Consider the following 21,902-nt stretch of genomic DNA (forward strand, 5'->3'; position numbering starts at 1 on the left):
CCAAGATATTGCTTATTTCTTATGTCTATCATTAAACTATTTTAGCTGAAACTGTGCACCCTTAATGATTTAGTGACAATGGTAATAAACAATGTAATATAAGGTGATTACTATACAAGTTCACCCCTCACAAATCTATCATGAATGGGTTGAGGCAGGAAGGGCAACCGCGGCACAAAACATGTGCTGGATAAGTTGGCGGTTCATTCCGCTGTGGCGACCCCAGATTAATAAAGGGACTAAGCCGAAAAGACAATGAATGTATGAATGAATATCTGTTTAATAAATCTGTTTTTTAAAACACCAAAATAGATTGCCTATTCACTGAGAAATGGATAAAAATATTCATTTTCAAGATGAATGGGGTGTTCTCAATTATGCTGAGCACTGTAATAATATACTATTAGTTTTATATTTATATGTAATTTATATTCATATTTATTTATATATATATATATATATTTTTTTTTTTCATAAGTCATGTTTTGTGCACCTCTAGGCCAGGTCACCCTTGTAAATGACTATTGTAATAATTTTTTTTATCTGCTTAAGTAAAGAAACATAGTGTGTTTGTGACTCTGAAGAGCAATGTTTCTATAAAAAAAATCACAAATATGCTGATGCTGTTTGTTTACAATGCAGTGGGCGGGAGGATGCATGTGTGCTTAGATGTTGCAAATGCTAAAGCTGTAAACAAATAGCATCAGCTTACATGTATGTTTGCACCCATGCAATGAATCTCACATTGCAGTGTTGTGAATATTTGATTTCTCAGGGTGATTGTTTACAGGTAATAATGTTCAATTCCTTGCAGAAGCTAAATATTTGTAAAAACAGTATTGAGAGGAGCCATGTTATGGTTATGGTTGTATGTGTATTTGAGAGCTTCAGCTAAAATATTTTAAGAAAAAAATAAATAAAAGAAATTTAATTTGTGCAAACTGTCCCTTTAATCTGTTTTTAGTAGACAAACGACTAAATAAAGTTGTCTTTAACGTTTTCTTTCCCCAACTGCTGTCTGTGACATGTTGTGAAACTAGAAACTTAAAAGGAAAAAGGCCCTTAGATGTTTTTACACACCAGTTTACACCTCTTTCTCTCTTGTTTCCTGTGCTAAAAAATATACCCTTTAGGCAGTGGACCAACATTTACAAACAAGATGCTCAGAAAAATGTAATACCAATGCTGACAATTAAATGCACACACACACACAAATTTCAATATTAATACATCTAAAAAGCAAATATAAGTTAAGTACAATAATAATATGCTTATTTATGTATTTGTTTTTTTTCTACATTTCTTCTTTATGTTATTTCTCTATTTATTTCTGCTTTTATAGATTTGTACATTTATATTTTCATTTACACATTTATTTATTCATTTATTTATTTAAATCGTTACCCTCACTGAAACATCCCCCCCTTTAAAGATAAAGAAATGAATAAATAAATAAATGTGGAAATAAACACTTGTAGAAATAAATAGCCTACACGTGAAAAGAAAGACATGAAGAAATAAATATGTAAATAAATAAATAAATGTGATAGTAGATTAAAGTAATAATAAATAAATTGAGATATAAAGTAAAGCATAAATAAATGTGGAAAATGCCATTTAAATAAAGATCTGAATAAAAATGTTTACTTTTATATGTAGCTTCATTTATTTATTCATATTTGCATTTTTACATTTGATTTATTCATTCATTCATTTTCTTTTCGGCTTAGTCATTTTATTAATCTGGAGTCACCATGAGAAACTTATTCTGAATATGTTTTACACATGGGATGCCCCTCCAGCTGCAAACCGTCACTGGGAAACAGCTATACACACTCATTCACTTACCCAATTCACGTATAGCAAATGTCCTTGGACTATAGCACATGTCTTTAGCACCCGGAGGAAACCCAAGCAAACACGGGGAGAACATGCAAACTCCATACAGAAATGCCAACTAACCCAGCCGAGACTCGAACCAGCGAGCTTCTTGCTGTGAGCCACCGTGCAGCTGAGCCAACATATGATTTCTAATTCAGTCCACTTTGGAATCCCATACAAAACAAGTCTCTCATTTGAATTCATATGTAGTTCAGACTCTAAACACTGACTCGTTCACTGAGGAAAGTGATTCTTCAAGAAAGCGCACTTGATGAAGACTGGGATAAAAGAGACTCAGATGAACGAGTCAGTGAACGAGAATGATTCACTTAAAGATTTGTTCAAAACCATTTAACTGAGGACCGAAGATTTTCATCCAGCTATAAATCCAGTTTTCTTCTTCAAGACACGTAGACCGTTTAGAAACTTTTATTAATCCCTTAAAAACTCCAATGACGTCAATTACTTAATTAAGGTTAAGGAAAGGATGTTAACAAACTAGCCTATACCTCAACAGACATAAATAATTAACAGGGACGCAATTAAATTCACTGCCTCTTGTGTCGCGGACGTGTAACAGAATCCAGATTTATTCAGTCATCAGAGAAAGGCAGACCGAGAGGAAATAAGGTCGGCATTTCTTTTGGAGAGAATTGTGATTGCAGACTATCGACTGACATGAGACTGACACTGCAGGCTACTTGAAGAAAAGACAGCAAGCTGAGTACGAACAAAGAGAAGAGTCCATTAACACAACAATCAGCAGAGACGCTCACAGCCAACAATGGCCTGCCTGTACACCTGATAGCTTACTTTAAAGTGTATTCAATTCGCTTGTTACAGTAGCCAATAAATGTTGCGAAGTAAAGGTTCTCAACAATCAAAAAATTATTTATTCATTTTTTTGCTGCTTGTTCAAGCTAATTATCTGAAACAACACAATTTTTTAACCTAATTTTAGGGACAACTTAAGGGTTTTATGTTTAATCCACCTAAATTCATTCATTCATTCATTTTCTTGTTGGCTTTGTCCCTTTATTAATACGGCGTCGCCACAGTGGAATGAACTGCCAACTTATCCAGCAAGTTTTTACGCAGCGGATGTCCCTCCAGCCGCAACCCATCTCTGGGAAACCACCTAAATTTGTTAAAACAATTAGCCTACTATGTTCACTTAATTGATTTGTGTTGGGACAACATGAAGGGATTGTGTGGAACCCAGCTTTTTTTTTAGAGTGAATAATTTAGCAATGGTAAATTCATAGTGCATTAAATATATATTAAATACATTATTTATCAAATATATATTTATATTAAAATCTAATACATTTTAAAGTTTTTTTTTTCTGTTGTAACTTTAATGACTGATTATTATGTCCCAAAATTGTATTTAATTTTAGATTTTATTATGAGAACAGATCTAGTATGGCAACTTTTCTCAAATGTATGTTAAACATTCACTAAAAGGAAACTACTTGTCAAATATTCAAGCTAAAAATGTATAAAAAAATATGAAAAATGTGAAATTTTTAAATAGATCAAAGTTTATTTTAATTACATTAGGGCAAAATAAGTATGTTGTTTAATTTTTACATTAATAGATTGGTTACGCTAAATAACATTATTTCATGCAAACTTTAAAAAGCATTTAGATCTGAAAATATTTAATATAATATAATATAATTTAGATATGTAAACTCATTATATCTAAAATGTGACAAATTAACTTTAAATAAGTGAATAAATCTCTTATAATTTTGGTGTGTAAGTGATGTTAAGTGTTAGTATTAATAATGTTGAGTGTGTCCATTTTATATGCTATGTACAGTAAAGTCAAAATATTGAGAGGGGTCTGGATGCAGACCTGGTGCAGTGCAATCTGAGCTGCATCCATTGCTTTTTACTGTACTCACCTAACCCCACCCCTAACCATCACAGTGACGTCACTCACTCCATTGAGTGCATTGTGTCTGAGATTGCATCGCTGAGTGATGCAATCTCAGCTTGCATCATAAAGGCTGCATCCAGATACTATTGGAATTATTAGCCCCTTTTAAATTTGTTTTTCCTTTTCAACTATTTCCCAAATGATGTTTAACAGAACAAGAAAATTTTCACAGAATGTCTTAGAATATTTTTTTTTCTTTTGGAGAAAGCATTATTTGTTTTATTTCGGCTAGAATAAAAGCAGTTTGTAATTTTTTAAACACCATTTTAAGGTCAAAATTATTAGCCCCTTTAAGTTATATTTTTTTCTTATAGTCTACAGAACAAACCATCGATATATAATAACTTGCCTAATTACACTAACCTGCCTAGTTAACCTATTTACCCTAGTTAAGCCTTTTAATATAACTTTAAGCTGTATAGAAGTGTCTTGAAAAAATATCTAGTCTATTATTATTTACTGTCATGGCAAAGATAAAATAATCAGTTATTAGAAATGAGTTATTAAAACTATGTTTAGAAATGTGTTCAAAAATCTTATCTCCATTAAACAGAAATTGGGGAAAAAAACTAACAACTGACAAAAAACTGAATAAAAAATGTTTATTATAACATACGTCAGAATAAATTGCCTCAAAAGGATTAATACAGATCTAAACTATTATTTTCAAATGTGACAAGTTGACTTAAAAAAAGGCAGTAAACTTTTAATAACCTATTATGAACTGCCAACTTATCCAGCATGTTTTACACAGCAAATGCCCTTTCAGCTGCAACCCAACACTGGGAAACACTCATGCATTTACGCATACACTACGGCCAATTTATCTCATTCAATTCACCCATAGCATATGTCTACACACAGAAATGCCAACTGAACCAGTCGGTGCTCGAACAAGTGACCTATTATGCACATTTTCATTTACTTAATTTAAAGGCATGTGGGTTTATTGACAGTAAAGTTGCTTTTAATGATTCGTAATCTTTACATTTATTTTTATTTACGCTGAACAAGGGTGACCTTGTTTCATCAATTTTTAGATTTTTTATATATTTATTTAAAATGTTATTTTTATATTTATTTTTACAATTATTTGAAACAATTAAGACACCAATTGTATTTATTCTCTGTATATAACCACTTTTGGAAATGCAATTTGATGTCTTAACAAAATATTATTGTTAAACATTTTTTTTCCAGATTATATTTTATATGCTACTTTAGGACAATGACTTTTAGTCACTTAAAGAACACCTATGATGAAAATCAGTTTTGTAAGTTGTTTGGAGAGAATTGTCTATATGTACTGTATAGTGTGTCCACTGTCATATTGGAGTGATAGCAACCCGACAGGTCTCTTTTTTAAAATTTCTCAATATATAATAGGTCCCAAATCTCAGTGATTTTAAGGCCCAATGCAGTGTAATGTAGGAGTGCAATTTTCCTCGCCCGAATTGATAGAGAGGCACCATGTTTTCATAATAACATGTATACACATGCCCAGAGAACATTGTTGTGCAAATAATATATGTTATATAAATAAAAAATATATAAATAATAAAAAAGTCTGTTCTAACTCAGATTTTTATTGTTTAAAATGTTTTTAAAACAGAGCATGTTTATAATAAAGACAGTAAAATCGCTATGTAATTCATAACTGCTATAAATACCACAATCGCATGGTGTCAGTAAACGCTAAAATATATATGAGCAATATCACACTCGTAGCAGTGTGCTATGGCTGTTTATCAGCACTGGTGGGAGGCGTGTGTTGATATACAGCCATAGCACACTGCTACGAGTGTGATTTTGCGTTTATACAACAGTTCCACGGCAAAAATCAAACACAAAGAGTCTAAAACCCTTTTTTTAGGAACTACTTTCTTCTGCCATTCATTCACATCTGCCGCTGACGTCAGAACAGCAGAAGCCGTTACTAATTCACCAACGCCCCTTAAGAGCTAGTATTTGAATGATTCTCTATAGCGTAATGTGAAGCGGCGCTTCTGGTGTGTGACCCCCTAAAGGTGATGACAAAACAGCCAATTTTGCTCACATTTTAAGATTATAAGGCTGAACATGACATGAAATGCCATCTGTCCAAAGAGATTTCTCACCAGACTTCTGTTGTGTTTGCGATAAGGAGGGACAAGGCTGAATCCAGCTTCTTATTCCAAGCTTCTCACTGACTCGATCCGGTCCAACTTAAAAACCATGAGGCTGCCGTTTTTTAGCTTTTTAGAGAACACACTGAGCAAGGGCTTATTATGCGGTTCTTGCGCCATCTTGTGGATAGACAACATCAACCGCCTTTAGCCACCGATGAGCTCTCAGAAATTGTAAATATTTTAAAATGGGCACTGTTTTTTCAAATGAAGTGCATAGTTGCAATCTAAGCAACTACATTCTTAACTAAAAACCCCCTCAAAAGTACATTTTGTTGTCTAACAACAGTAATATTTGTTATAATAACTGTAGCATCTCTGCTTGTTGCTTGCTGTATGTGGGTGGAGTAATACACAGAGGTGAAGGGTGAAGAGGCCTTTATGTGATGTTACTGGCAAAATATCGTACAGCTATCAGTTAATCAGATTCAAGAACCAGACAGAACTGTTGTATAAATATATACATATACATATATACATATACATACATACATATATATATATATATATATATATATATATATATATATATATATATATATATATATATATATATATATATATGTGTGTGTGTGTGTGTGTGTGTGTGTGTGTGTGTACTACAAACAACAGTGTGTGACTCATTGTTTCAGAAAGGCTTGAATAAACTCCACCACAAATACATAAAATAATGACTAATGAGCTGTATTTTAGCTTTAATTTCAGTGTATTTTAGTCTCAATCACTGACTGCTGTTTATCTGATGTATTGCAGGAAAAGCAGCTCATTTGCATTTAAAGTCACAGGCTACAAAAACAGCTACAATGTACTCAGATACCAAAAATGGGAAGATTCTGGAGGCTAAAATAAATAATCTGATGAGTATTTTGAGCTGAAACTTTACAGACAGATTCTGGAGACACGAAAGGCTTATCTTACATCTTGTAAAAGGGGTAAAATAGGTGCCCTTAAAAAAAAAACTAATGACAGTTTACACAATCTAATGTTGGGCGGACGAGTTATTGAGACATTACGCTTTAATAAAACACCCAATTTATTGATTTTCCACCTTTTTAGTGGAAAAGGTCCTGAAAGATCCATGTACCACAAACATTTGAATTAAAAACCATATGTGCTTTCATGTCAGTAACAAGGTAAACATGTTAAACATATTTGAAAATGCACATTAAGGGGAGGGATACTTCTGTTTAACACAATTGTAAAATCAAATCTGTATCTATACAGTGGGAATGGTACAAAAACACTCCGCTGCAGAGCTAACCTATGCGTTTGACCGGTAATTGCATAATTGAAAAAAAAAAAGCAAACATGATTTAAAGCGCTCATGAGGAAATGCTGAACACTGTCAAACAAACGAACTTTTTGCAGTCCAGCCACTTTTGTCAGCAACTGCTAAACCCAACAGGCCTCTCTCAGCACATCGCCACATATTTACAAGGATTTTAAGAAAGCTTTAACCACTGCTGACTAAACTTTGCTGGAATTATACGAAGGCTATGCCATATTTGGGTTCATTTTCTTCATTTATGTCTAAAGGAACAAATTAAGAGCTTAGATTGGTGTAACACATTTAGAAACTTGAATGAAAGTGAAATGACGTCAGTTAACAAATGAACACACAAGTAAGAATAATTTAGTCCAATTAGCACTTAATCTGGCAAACAAAAAAATAATTCTAGAAACCTCACAGTGAGCTTTTTTTGCCATTTAAAGACGCACATTCAGACAAACCATCCACACATACACTCACTGGCCACATTATTAGGTACACCTTACTAGTACCAGGTTGGAGCTCTTTTGTGTTCAGAACTGCCTTAATCCTTCTTGGCATAGATTCAACAAGGTACTAGAAATATCCCTCAGAGATTTTGGTTGATATTGGCATGATGGCATCACACAGTTGTGGCAGATTTGTCGGCTGCACATCCATGATGTGAATCTCCCAATCCACCACATCCTAAAGGTGCTCTATTGGATTGAGCTCCGGTGACTGTGGAGGCCATTTGAGTACAGTGAACTCATTCTCATGTTCAAGAAACCAGTCTGAGATGATTTATGCTTTATGACATGATTGGTTATCCTGCTGAAAGTAGCCATCAGACAATGGGTACATTGTGGTCATAAAGGGATACAGTCAGCTACAGTCAGTTTGTGGCGTTGACACGATGCTCAGTTGGTACTAATGGGCCCAAAGAAAATATCCCCCACACCATTTCACCTTCATCGGCAATCTGAACCGTTGACACGAGGCAGAATGGATCCATGCTTTCATGTTGTTGATGCCAAATTCTGACCCTACCATCCGAAAGTCGCAGCAGAAATCGAGACTCATCAGACCAGGCAACGTATTTCCAATCTCTATGGTCCAATTTTGGTGAGCCTGTGTGTTTTCTCTTTTTTGAATCATTCTCTGTAAATCCTAGAGGTGGTTGTGCGTGAAAATCCCAGTAGATTAGCAGTTTCTGAAATTCTCAGACCAGCCTGCCTAGCACCAAAAAATAAAAAAATGCCACGTTCAAAGTCACATAAATCATCTTTCTTCCCCCATTCTGATGCTCGGTTTGAACTGCAGCAGATAATCTGGACCATGTCTACATGCCTAAATGCATGAGTTGCTGCAATGTGATCGCCTCATTAGAAATTTGCGTTAATGAGCAGTTGGACAGGTGTACCCTATAAAGTGGCCAGTGAGTGTATAAACAAACCAACGACAAGTAAAATTGTCCAGTACCATTCTTGTCCTTCATTTTTTTTACATAAATACTGAAAAGGAAAACGTTGATTACTCATAAATCACATAAACTGGAAATACAAGGAATTAAAGTTCTTGTTTCTAAGGCCTTCGATGAAGACAGATGTATTTTTTGCTTCAGTGTTTATAATAGAGTGTGACAAAAATGAATAACACTTCAGACATTTCAAACAGTTTCACTTGGTTAGAGAGTTCCTATTTCATATACTTTGTTCTTTGGTCAGGTTCTTCTTGCTTTTTGTTGCTTGCATATATAACCATTTTTTTTATTTACACAGTTTAAAACCTGTTAAAATAAATAAAGAATTCAAATTTTGGTATGGAAGAAGTCTTTCCACAAAATAATAATAATAAAAAAACGGCTTTTTCTTCATAATCCTCTCCTTCTAAGGCAACAGTTCTTTATTCAGTCTTCCAGATAGAGCGTACTTCATTATTCCCAATAGGTGCATATATAAATACCACGTCATTGTTCGCGAGTGGTTCTATATTTGGTTCTGCTCAAATGCCATTCAGAGTCTTGAGTCGTCCTTTCTGCATTTCAGTGCATGGAGAAGCATTTGGTCAGTGTTAACTGCAGACAGGACCACTGTTGAGGAAGTAAGTGGTCATATCTCCTTTCCCCTTCACTTTTACCAGTCCACGACATTCCAGCTGGTAGCCCTTACTTTCTAGGACATGGTACAAATCTGTGGTCACCTGTAGGGGTAAAGAAGAAACTTTTATTATGCATTGACTGTAAAGATATCTGTAAATTAACATGTATTTTGTGATTCACGTGAGTTTTCTGTTTATTAATGCTTGTGAATTGCATTATGGGAGTTTTATCTCTGTAATTTGAGACAAGATGTTGTTTAAGAAATAATACAGAGAGAATAAGTTTGTAAAATAACAGAAATGTACTGGCAGTGTATTGCCAGGTTTTGGTAGTGTAATTTACAACAAACCAAACAATATATCACTTAAAAATGTCAATACAACTCAATTCTCAAACTATTCAACATCAAAAGCTATTATAGGTAAGATCAAGGTCCCATAATGCAATTCAAAAGCATAAATAAGTGCAAATAAAATAATAAAATAATGGAAAACTGTCAATTAAAAGATATTTTTTTACAGTGTACACCAAATTTATTTCTAGCCTGCCATAAAGTGAAAGAGGAAGTGCATGATTGCAGTACTAGAGGTACTGTATAGACATGCATCAAAAATAAAATTCCTAGATAAACCATTATAATAAACACTACAAAATTACATATACAGTTGAAGTCAGAATTATTAGCCCCCCTTTGATTTTTTTCTTCTTTTAGAAATATTTCCCAAATGATGTTTAACAGAGCAAGAAAATAGTCACAGTATGTCTGTTAATATTTTTTTCTTCAGGAGAAAGTCTTCTTAGTTTTATTTAGTCCAGAATAAAAGATTTTTAGAATAAAAAAATAAAAGTTTTACACTTTTTAAACATCATTTTAAGGACAAAATGAATAGCCCCTTTAGGCTATATATTTTTTCGATAGTCTTCAGAACAAACTTTCATTATAAAATAACTTGCCTGATTACACTAACCTGCCTAGTTAACCTAAATTACCCCAATTAAGCCTTTAAATGTCTCTTTAAGCTGTATAGAAGTGTCTTGAAATTTTTCTAGTAAAAAAATATTTACTGTCATCATGGCAAAGATAAAATGGATCAGTTATTAGAAATGAGTTATTAAAACAATTATGTTTATAAATGTGTTGGAAAAAATCTGCTCTCCGTTAAACAGACATTGGGGAAAAAAAATAAACAGGGAGGCTAATAATTCTGACTTCAACTTTACATATAGGAATTGTAATAAATATGTCTATTTTTTAACTTTTGTGTTTCTCACAAACACAGTAAGCCATTATAATGAGAAAAGTCATTATTACAAGAAAATAAGTCATTATTATAAGAAACTCTGTCATTATTACGAGATGTTAAGTCAATATTACAGGAAAGTATCTGATAATGAGAAAGTATCTCATTATAATAAGTAAGTCATTGTTATGACTTGCAAATTTTTTTAATTTTATTTCATGGCGGAAACGGGCTTCCATAGTTATCAGCATTGAATGATATTAAAAAAAATCTGTTAACATCAACTTAATTCAATGTGGACAGCATGCAAACTGAATCAAAACACATAAATAAATAAATAAATAAATAAATAAATTCAGTAATAAATTAAATATTTGTAATATAAAATAAAAAATAAATTATAATGAAAATAATTTATAAAATAGTTTATAAATTATATAAACACACACACACACACACACACACACACACACACACACACACACACACACACACACACACACACACACACACACACACGGAGAGAGAACAGTACACTTTAAATGTTGAAAATCTGAAAATTAATGTTTTCTCTCCCTGAAGTGATTGCAAATTCATGAGGAGTTTCTTTATTCTGTTGAACACTAAAGAAGATCATTTAAAGAACGATGAAAACCTGCAAATATTGACTTCTATTGTATTTGTTTTCCTACTATGGAAGTCAATATTTACAGGTTTTCAACTTTCTTTAGAATATCTTTTTTGTGCTTAACAGAATAGAGAAACTCATAAAGGTAGAGGGAGAATGAATAGGGAGTATTTTTGGGTGAACTAACCACTGTCCAACATTAAACTGCTGAACTGCAATGACAGTAACACAACGATAGATGGCAGCAGTATCTTTATAAATACAACCAAAGCACAACGTTCTGCAGCATGATCTATTTTGTGTTCTATTTCAATGACAGAAATGAATGAGGGATTCCAGGCTGTTTTGCCAACAATAGTCTTGTATAAGCAAAGAGTTTATTATGTTGTGTTTACCTGGATACGATCAGGAACACCTGTGCTGTCCATGCGACTGGCCACATTCACCGTGTTACCCCATATGTCATACTGAGGCTTTCTGGCTCCAATCACACCAGCAACCACTGGCCCAATGTTCAAACCTGTGGCCAAAGTACATCAGTCACTGTCTGGTCTCATAAAGCAGCTCTGAGCCTCTGAGACCCTGCTGCAAGACTTTCGAAACATCGTCTTTGCCTGAACATTTTGTTGAGTATACTTTATATTATATATACTGCGGCTATGATCAAATTCATGAGATATTCTCTGGGTTTGGGTTTAAGTGTTAGTATTTGTTTTATTATATAAAGGTGCATTTCTTCCAAATATCACATAGGAATAGTTTTTTTTTTTTTTTTTAATTTAACAAAAATTTGCAATATTCAAACTCTTCTGCAGTTAAACATTAGTATTAAGTTGTGTAAAAATGTATTTAAACATGTTTGAAATCATGCCACCTTTTTGTTACTTCACGCAACAACAAAAACTTGCAAATTGTTATTGTAAATCAGGTCAAAATGTTTTCAGTAGTTTACAGAATAATAAAAAAAAGTTTTATAGTAACACAGTATTAAAGTAATACATTCTAAATCCAGAGAACTTAACGAGAGACTTTTTTTTTTCCCCATTAAACAGTTAAAAAATTATTGTCCACCCTATGAAATCTTTATTTTGTTCCAAATGTTTTCGAGTGATGTTTACCAGATCAAGGACATATTCACAGTATTTCCTATTATATAGATATTTTTGTAAATCTTATTTAGTTCAGCTGGAATAAAAGCAGTTTATACGTTTTTTTTTTTTTTTTAAGATTTTGTTTTTTGGCCTTTTTGCCTTTATTACATAGGACAGTATTTAGACAGGAAGGGAAGTTGGAGAGAGAGAAGGAGGTAGGGTAGGAAAATGTCCTCGAGCTGGGATTCGAACACAGGACGCCCTGACATGCTATTGCACTATATGTAGGCAAACCACTAGGCTATTGTGCCAACAGATAAAACATTTTTAAGGTCAATATTATGAGCCCCATCATTTGGGATTCTGACTTTAATTGTGTGTGTATATATATATATATATATATATATATATATATATATATATATATATATATATATATATATTTCAAAGTCACATTTAAAGGCTTGACTAGGTTAATTAGGTTAACTAGGCAGGTTTAAGTAATAAGGCAAGTTATTGTATAACGATATTTGTTCAGTAGACTACTGAAAAAAATATAACTTAAAGGGGCTAATAATTTTGACCTTAAAATGGTTTATAGTCAAAGTAAAACAAATAAGACTTTCTCCAGAAGAAAAAAATGTTTTCAGACATATTGTGAAATTTGAAAAAAGAGGGGCTAATAATTCTGACATCAACTGTATATATATTGTTGAAGTCAGAATTTTTAGCCTCTCTGAATTATTAGCTCCCCTGTTTATTTTTTCCCCCAATTTCTGTTTAACGGAGAGCAGATTTTCAACACATTTCTAATCATAACAGTTTTAATAACTCATCTCTAATGACTGATTTATTTTTTCTTTGCCATGATGACAGTAAATAATATTTGACTAGATATTTTTCAAGACACTTTTATACAGCTTAAAGTGACATTTCAAGGCTTAATTAGGCTCATTGTGTTAACTAGGCAGGTTAGTGTAATTAGCCAAGTAAATGTATAATGATGGTTTGTTCTGTAGACTATCAGAAATATATAACTTAAAGGGGCTAATGATTTTGAGCTTCAAATGGTTTTTAAAAATTAAAAACTACTTTTATTCTACTAGCCTAATTAACCAAACTTGTCTAATTAACCAATTTAAACCTTTAAATGTCACTTTAAGCTGAATACTAGAATCTTGCAAAATATCTAGTAAAATATTATGTACTGTCATCATGGCAAAGATCAAATATACTAGGTAACAGAAAATAGCTGTTAAAACTATTTTGTTTAAAATTGCACTGAATATATGTTCTCTCCGTTCAACAACACTTGTAAAACATTTTCAAAAGAATTAAAAATCGAATAATTTTACCTTCAGCTATTTATAATTACCATTAGAATGTTTATGCTAAATTTTAAGTTCCATTGCTCAGAGTGTGTGTGAGATGTAATTACCTATTTTCATTTGAAAGTTGTTAAATGAGTGTTCATTGATGTACTTCATCTGTTCTCGTAGCCTCATGGCATAGTCAGCCAGAGCCAGAATGTGTGTTCGGCCCTCTTTGTCGTACGTTGAATCGTTCAATCCAGATGCGGCCATGTAAGTACTACCAATAGTTTTGATCTTCTCTAGCTGCTTGTATTTCTCTTCAGAGATGATCTATTGATGGCAAAAGCAAACAGAGGAACATTTATAAATAATATCTTCTACACACTCACAGAGCATCTGATGCAAACCATACTGGAAACTCTTTAAAGCACGTCCAGGAGTTTTGCAGGCTGGTCTGCTTTTTTGGGACACCGGTTTTACATTTTCATATACCCCTAAACATGATGCTGAATTTTAAATTTTTTAATAATTTTTTAAACTATTTTTACTAAAACATTTGTTTTACTTTTCAACTTAGAAACGAAGCTGCAACATGACAATATTCTCTTTACTAAATCTTGCAAACATAATTGATTTCAGGAAGTTCAGCTTTTAACATTAGAACTACAGAGGCAGTCATTTTGATCATTTGTGAGTTTTGTAATTAAATAACTTTGTCAAAATACAACCAATGTGTATATTTCATACTAACATTGTCATTTCAATAAAAATACAAAACACAAGAGTTACAATTCTACCTCTGATTCTGAATGGCCATGATGGTCAAACTGACCGCATGCATTTTAGCGTTTGCTGTTTTTTCCCAGTCCTTATGATTCCTTTGGTAACTTTCTAATAGAAAACATAACTTTATGTCTTTCAAAAACAACATTTTCACTGTGGTGAAAAAACATTGCTCTCCTGCTTAAAGGACAAAAAAGCAAGGTCTAGTTACTTGTACACAAATATAGGCACAATTAAAAGCTTTTTTATTTATTAATTTTTTTAAGGTAGTGACTTTAGAATACTTTAGAATAATGGTCCATAAGTTAATGTTAGTTAATGTATTTACTACCATTAACTAAGTATGAATAATCTTGTCAAGCATTTATTAATCAAGGTTCAACATTAACTAATGCAGTATTAATATCCAAAGTTGTGCTCATTAACATAAGTTATGCACCGTGCGTTAACATGAACTCACTTAAATAACGCTAACGTTAACAAAGATGTAATATATGTATTACTAATTGTTCATGTTAGTAAATACATAAACCAACATTAAGTAATGGATTATTATTTTAAAGTGTTACCATGACTTAAACAAATATAAATGACATCATGCGAAGCGGCTTCCAGGTCCAATCACTATATACAACTGTATAAGGAAACTCAACAAATAGTAATAATAAATGTTTAAAAAGTGCTGTAATACTTTTAAAAAATCACGATTGCTGTATATATATATATATATATATATATATATATATATATATATATATATATATATATATATATAACAAAACTTAATATCCAATGGCCTGAAGGTGATTCATTTTTTTTTTTATAAATTGTTAAAATATTGATGTTTGTGATGCAGCATGTCCAGAGACTGTAGTGTACACCATGATTTAAAAAAAAAAAACTTTATGCATGATATGACTAAAAAGTGGTCATAAATAAATGTTTTCTCAATAAAATGATTCAAGAGTTCATACTTAAATATTGCTTGATAATAATAGCACGTTTGGCATGCTGTCCCGGAACAGAACCCTCAGCTTGGAGACAATTGAGCCCTGGGCTCCGGCCTGGTCAATTAGCATGAAGGGGGGTCAGAGATCATATAGTTTAAAAAAACGAAGATAAGCGAGTAATGCAAGTGAGTTTGGAATAATCTGATTGGCATGCCAAAGATTGCAGATGAGAGACCAGTGGCGATCAATTAGAGCACATACTGCTCTCGAAATTAGTTTGTAAAACTTCAAAAAGTGGCTTGGACGCGGAAACAGTATTCCATACGTCATGACTTAACAAGAAGCGGATGGGTAAAGTTTGCATCAGCTGCACATTTTAGAATCTCAGAGGATGTAGATTTAGGAGGTAGATTTTAATCTGGGTACTTCCATACTGTTTTTCAAATAAGCATTGTTTCTGCAGGATTTCAGCATCAAGTGATATCCAAGACTTTTAATTACATTTTTAAGACATTTATTGATGAATTTAAAAACCTGTATTACAATGTTTGTCTCATTTGTGGTCTAAGTACTGATTATTTGTGGATTAGTGAAAGTTAGAAGTACAACAACACATACAAATAGAATTGTGCAGCATGGAATTAACAGGAAAATTGAGACCTATAGAGGACAGTAGCAGCCTCTGACATAAGACGCAAATTTAGAGTAAAAATAAACAAAAGGTGGTTTTTAGTTGACAAATAATACAAAGATTACACACCTAAACATTAATTAAGCAGTTCACGTTGTAAGGTTCCATTATCAGTCTTGTTTGTGTTTGTGTCATCAATATGGCAACTTGCGTGGAGTCCAGACATTGTCAGAAGGACCAGAGCTGCGTCCGAAATCGCATACTTCCATACTATATAGTAAGCTAAAAACAGTATGCAAGCCGAGTAGTATGTCTGAATTCATAGAATTCAAAAAACAGTATGTGAGAAGTACCTGGATGACCTACTACTTCTGACAAGATTCTTAAGAGCGAATCAGATGAATGCAACGCTATGCCATGTTGCACCTCCAGAGAATTCATGAACGGGAGGGAAGTGACACAACTGACAAAATGGCGGATGTAGTACATCCAAATTTCATTCATACTACTCACATTCAAAGTGTTTAGAGCATACTCTTCTAACAGCTATGTAGTACAAATAAACTCAAATGCAGTACCTATTGAGTAGTAGGCAATTTTGGACGCAGCCCAGGTGAAAACATCTCCAATATTTTGAATTTGGACTGCAATACCTAGTTCAATCACTAAGTGTCAATCCTAAAAACTAAACCTTTAACTGGATTTCACATGGCAGTCACATGGGACCCAACGCTAACTTGCTATCAATCTTAAGGTAAGATTATTTTTATGATACCAAAATCTTTATAATTACTAATAAATAATTAATTTTTAAAAAAAGAAACCCTACATGATGTTGCATATTTTGAGTTTTAATGTTAATGGGATAGTTTTGATTGGCCATTGGGCTTGTTTTGCTTGCAACCCTGATAAAGCTATAAAGTTCAAGTGTACGGTCAAATCAAACTCACACTTTCACATGCTAGCAGCAAATCTCACCTCATCGAAGTCAGCGATGATCTCATTTAGCAGTCTCAGGCATTCAACACCCTCATTGTTGGCTTCGAGCTCAGTGTAAAACTCAGAGAAGTTGCTGATGGACGCAAACATAACAGCCACACATTCGCAGGATTGATAGTAAAGCTCATCGTTTCGGCGCTCTCTGGCGAGGAAGTGAGCAGCCACATCTTTGGGCAGGATGTTGTGAAGAAGACGACGGTTGTAGGCCTGCAGCTCTTCCATCTCCTCTTTTTCTTCAGTGGCCTGGTGAAGAAACACAGCAGATTTGTAATATTTCTTTACAGCTTGCTTTTTTAAATTCATACTCTGATGCTTTTTTTGTTCTGTTTATTATGTTTTTTGACAGACATGTTTGTTGTGTTTGCATCTCATTTGATTTTGTCCATTTCATAGTGTTGTATTTACTTTTTTATTCCACGGTTGACTATCAATGCAAATATACATGAAATCACACAGTGTTTATGTACTTAAATTTCTTTTAATGCATGTGTGGTCTTATAATTCTGAATACAGTCAGTGGTCCCTCTCAATAACACTGTTCAACTAATGCGGCCTCGAAATTTTCCGGATTTCTTTGTGTGCAATTTGACATGATTATTTTTACAGCGCATTGTGTTGTGCGTTCTGAATGGCTGTAGACCATCTCCTCCATACTGCGTCTCCCGTACAACACAGAATGCGCTCAGCTTGCCAAATTTACATAAATCTTTGATAGCTATCAGTGTGACTCTGAAGTGTTGTACTCTATGCTTGCAAGTTTTCTCCCCACAATGTCGACGAAACATTCGGCACTGTTCAAGGCACCTGCGGTAGCACCCAAAAAACATGAAAATGCTAAACATCGCACAAAACTTGGGACTTCTGGACATGCTAAAGGTAGGAGTTACATGGCTGTAGGGCACCATTGCGGAATAAATAAATCTTCAGTTCGTTACTTAAAGATAAAGGGAAATAACATAAGGATGACAGCAGCAATAAGTTTCAACCAAGATGCAGTCAGCTTTAGCTTTCTGGATCAGTGACTGCATTAAAAATGTTAATGCCTGTCTGAGAAATGTTTATGAAGTGTGTAGTGAGGGGTTTTACAGACTTAAAACATCTACAGTTGAAATCAGAATTATTAGCCCCCTTTTGAATTATTATTTTTTTCTTTATTAAATATTTTCTCAAATGATGTTTAACAGAGCAAAGAAATTTTCACATTATGTCTGATAATATTTTTTCTTCTGGAGAAAGTCTTATTTGTTTTATTTCAATTAGGATAAAAGCAGTTTTTAATAAATAAAAAAAAACATTTAAAGGTAAAAATTATTAGCTCCTTTAAGCTATATATTTTTTCGATAGTCTACAGAACAAACCATCATTACACAATAACTTGCATAATTACCCTAACCTGCCTAGTTAACCTAATTAACCTAGTGAAGCCTTTAAATGTCACTTTAAGCCGTATAGAAGTGTCTTGAAAAATATCTAATCAAATATTATGTCCTGTCATCATGGCAAAGATAAAATAAATCAGTTATTAGAAATGAGTTATTAAAATTATTATGTTTAGAAATTTGTTAAAATAAATTTTCTCTGCGTTAAACAGAAATTGGGGAAAGAATATCCAGGGAGGGCTAATAATTCTGACAACTGTATAATAATTGTAAAAAATAAATCGGACAACTTCTCGGATTTCACCTATTGAGGGTTATTTTTAGAAAGTAACTCCAGCGTTTAACAAGGGACAACTGTATTCTGTTTGTCCTATGAGTCACAAATAGCCAGCCAAACTATTTTAATAAAACAAAACAGCAAAGTTTTTGACTAAAGTAATGGTTTATATTTTCCATAGCTAAAGGTACCTTTACTTTTAAAGTTAAAAGAGCAGATTTTTATTGTGTGTGTGTTGAAGTGTGCATGTGTTGTAAAAATAGTTGCATCCCCTAAGACAACCATTCTACCCTAAAAGTGGGTGTACAATAAAATATTAACATAAAATATGGTATTTTTTTATTTTGTAGGGTTAATTTTAGAAAATTCCATCAAGATTCAAGTAAAAGAAAAATCTTTTTTTTTCCCTGCTTTTAAAATGTCCAAAGGAGGACCACAGGAGGGTTAAATTACAAAAGTATTTGCAAAAAAAAGTTTATTTGTTGGAGTGTGCATGTTTGTGCCTGTAGTTTTTGTGGTGTAAAACTGGTTAAGATAACTGTTCTCCCCCAAATATGTACAGGCTTCATGAAAATATGAAAATGAAAAACAGATATATTTTTTTCTTCTGCTGTTAAAATGGTCATTAAACCCATGATTCAACAGAAGGGTTAAAAATGGAGTGAAGTCTTTTTGCAAATGAACTTTTTGTATGTTCTTTATAGAATGAAAATGGGTAATATGATTGAATTCAGCAGGACATATTAAATTCTCCATTATTGTTACATTATTGTTATCATGTGACCATATTACACTCAGGATTCAACAGCTGGATGGCTGACTGAACAATATCAGAGCGAGATGAGCAGAAACACACCTGAAGTTTCCAGAGGAAGTCGAGGCGTGCGGTGGATTCGACCTGCTGTGCATGCAGATAGAGAGCCAGGACAAATACAGTGAGGATGACAGGAATCGACACCCTCAGAGACACTTTAGTCACCGTTTCCTGACTGTGAGGAAAAAAAGAACAGCACACAGATACTAGTGTTTGGCAGAGAACATGACAAGGGTGCTTGTTTAGTCATTGTTTATTTGCAGGTTTTCGTAGATTTCTTAAAGTGGTACAGTAGTTCAATGTTTCAATCATTTAAATATTTTCAATATATTTCTCAATATTAATACATTACAATATCAATATTCACTCACCCTACACTTGTTTTAAACCTGATTAAGTTTCTTTCTTCTGTTGAACACAAAAGATGATATTTTGAAAAATGTTGGACAACTGTAGCCTGTAACTGTAAATTCTGACTTCCATGATATTTTTCTAATATGGATATCTTTACCTGTTTAAAAAAACAAAACAAAACATTGTGCTCCTTTAGTAATTAGGGTTGTGCTAATAGACGATGCCATCGTCCATCTCCGACGGCTGATAAACTTCACGATGCTGAGCCGGCATCGCGATCCATCGCCCCGCCCCACATTTATATTGATATTGATATATAACTTATTATTTGCATGTCATCTTAATAGCTATAACGGTATTTTCATGAACTGTGTTAAATGTTACATATAGCTGCCGCCTGCACGGCTGACAGCATCATGAGGAAAAAATGAAGGATTATACAGCACCTCTCACACTTAAAATGTGTAGATTCAGAGGCAAACGCTGTAACCTGCAAACCCCGTCCCACAGACTTTACAGTAAATGGCTTTAGTCAATTTCATAGCGGACTTGAAGCCTCTGGAGGTCTTTTATCCACTCTTAGAAAAGTGTAAATGGTGGATTTACATTCAGCACACGATCACTAATAAGATGTGCCGTTATTAGTAACTGTAGGTAAATCTGTCAGTGTTATTTTCATTCTCTTATCTTCAGCGCTTCACATTTTCATGGTTGTAGCTCCTGTCATCTGAAGGCATTGACTGAGTGATTGAAGGCTGATATTAACCAATTATTCGCGTGCAGTTAGAGCAGTGAGCCAATAAGAAGAGCACAAAGGCGGAGCAAGCATTGCGGTATTTTTTACTTCAGCAAATTCACATAACAAGTGTTTTAATCTGTTCTGCGATTGGCGTTTTTAGGTGCAAAGATGCATTCTGCATAAATGTCTCCGCGCAAGCAGTGAGGATTTTGTAGTGGAACCAATGAAAATGTATGCACTACAGTGAACTCCAACCAAACTCTCGTCTCCTCCACCAGCTGTGGGAAAAGCCATTATAACGACACATCACGGCGTGGAAAAGAAAGTGATTGACAGGTGGTCATTTGTGTGTAACTTCATATATTTATAATTTAGTTCTGGATAAAGCAAAGACCATGTGGGTCAGGTAGTGAAAACAGTAAACTACAATTAATTAATTTGTTATGAATTAATTGATATTTAACAACCACCACCACCCCCCGCCTACGACGACGATGGCATTATCCATCGCGATGTTTCACATTAGACATCGAACGATGCCAAATTGGTCAACATCAGCCAACCCTATTAATAATAAAAAATAATAATCTCATAAAGGTTTGAAACCACTTAAAGGTGAGTAAATATTGATGTAATATTCATTTTGGATGGACTACTGAACTGCAAGAAAAGACTGCATGGAAAAACTGGAAACTATTCTGTGCTTAAATGTATTTCTATTATAGATTCAAACACCTTTTGTCTTTGGAATATCACTGTAACAAACATGGAACTAAAAAGCAAGACATGGACTCACCAATAATTTGTTTCGTTGAAAGCGTACCTGTGTACAAACAGACATATTATCATTAGTGACCAGCATAACCCACTAAGAATAAGCCACAATGTGACAAAACTTAACTACAAAAGCACAAGTTCTTTTACACAAGCCATTTGCATTTCATTTGTATCTATATACATGATTGCATACTCATTTACTAGAATTTGAGTCATTTTGCCGTAGTAATGGGTGAAACTTTTTCACCTTTTCTCTTAATGTTACTCATTCAATCATTCATTTTCCTTCGGCTTAGTCCCTCATTATCATGAGTCGGAATGAACACCCAAAATTGAAACACCAACTACTTTAGCATATGTTTTACACAGCGAATACCCTTCCAGCCGCAACCAAGTTCTGGGAAACACCCATACAATCTCACATTCACTCACAGTATGGCCAATTTAGTTCATCCAATTCACATATAGCGTATGTCTTTGGACTGTGGGGGAAATCAGAGCACTCGGAGGAAACCCAAGCGAACACGGAGAGAACATGCAATCTCCACACAGAAATGCTGACAGCGAACTTCTTGCTGTGAG

General features: G+C 33.6%; 1 protein-coding gene across 1 annotated transcript in view; it reads right to left on the minus strand.

The window, feature by feature from the left end:
- Window positions 1-7,009: 7,009 nt before the first annotated feature.
- Window positions 7,010-21,902, minus strand: part of adcy6b (adenylate cyclase 6b) — a 101,078-nt gene continuing 86,185 nt past the window's right edge. Inside the window, exons 18-23 of the mRNA XM_087307269.1 lie at window positions 21,340-21,366; window positions 19,493-19,625; window positions 16,960-17,223; window positions 13,743-13,947; window positions 11,609-11,733; window positions 7,010-9,445 (exon numbers count right to left, since the gene is read on the minus strand). Coding sequence (XP_087163395.1) covers window positions 9,317-9,445; window positions 11,609-11,733; window positions 13,743-13,947; window positions 16,960-17,223; window positions 19,493-19,625; window positions 21,340-21,366 — 883 coding nt within the window. The 3' untranslated portion in view covers window positions 7,010-9,316. The remainder of the gene's footprint in view (window positions 9,446-11,608; window positions 11,734-13,742; window positions 13,948-16,959; window positions 17,224-19,492; window positions 19,626-21,339; window positions 21,367-21,902) is intronic.

The sequence above is a fragment of the Danio rerio genome, chromosome 23 (assembly GCF_052040795.2).
Source record: "Danio rerio strain M-AB ecotype USA chromosome 23, GRCz13ab, whole genome shotgun sequence".
Lineage (NCBI taxonomy): Eukaryota > Metazoa > Chordata > Actinopteri > Cypriniformes > Danionidae > Danio > Danio rerio.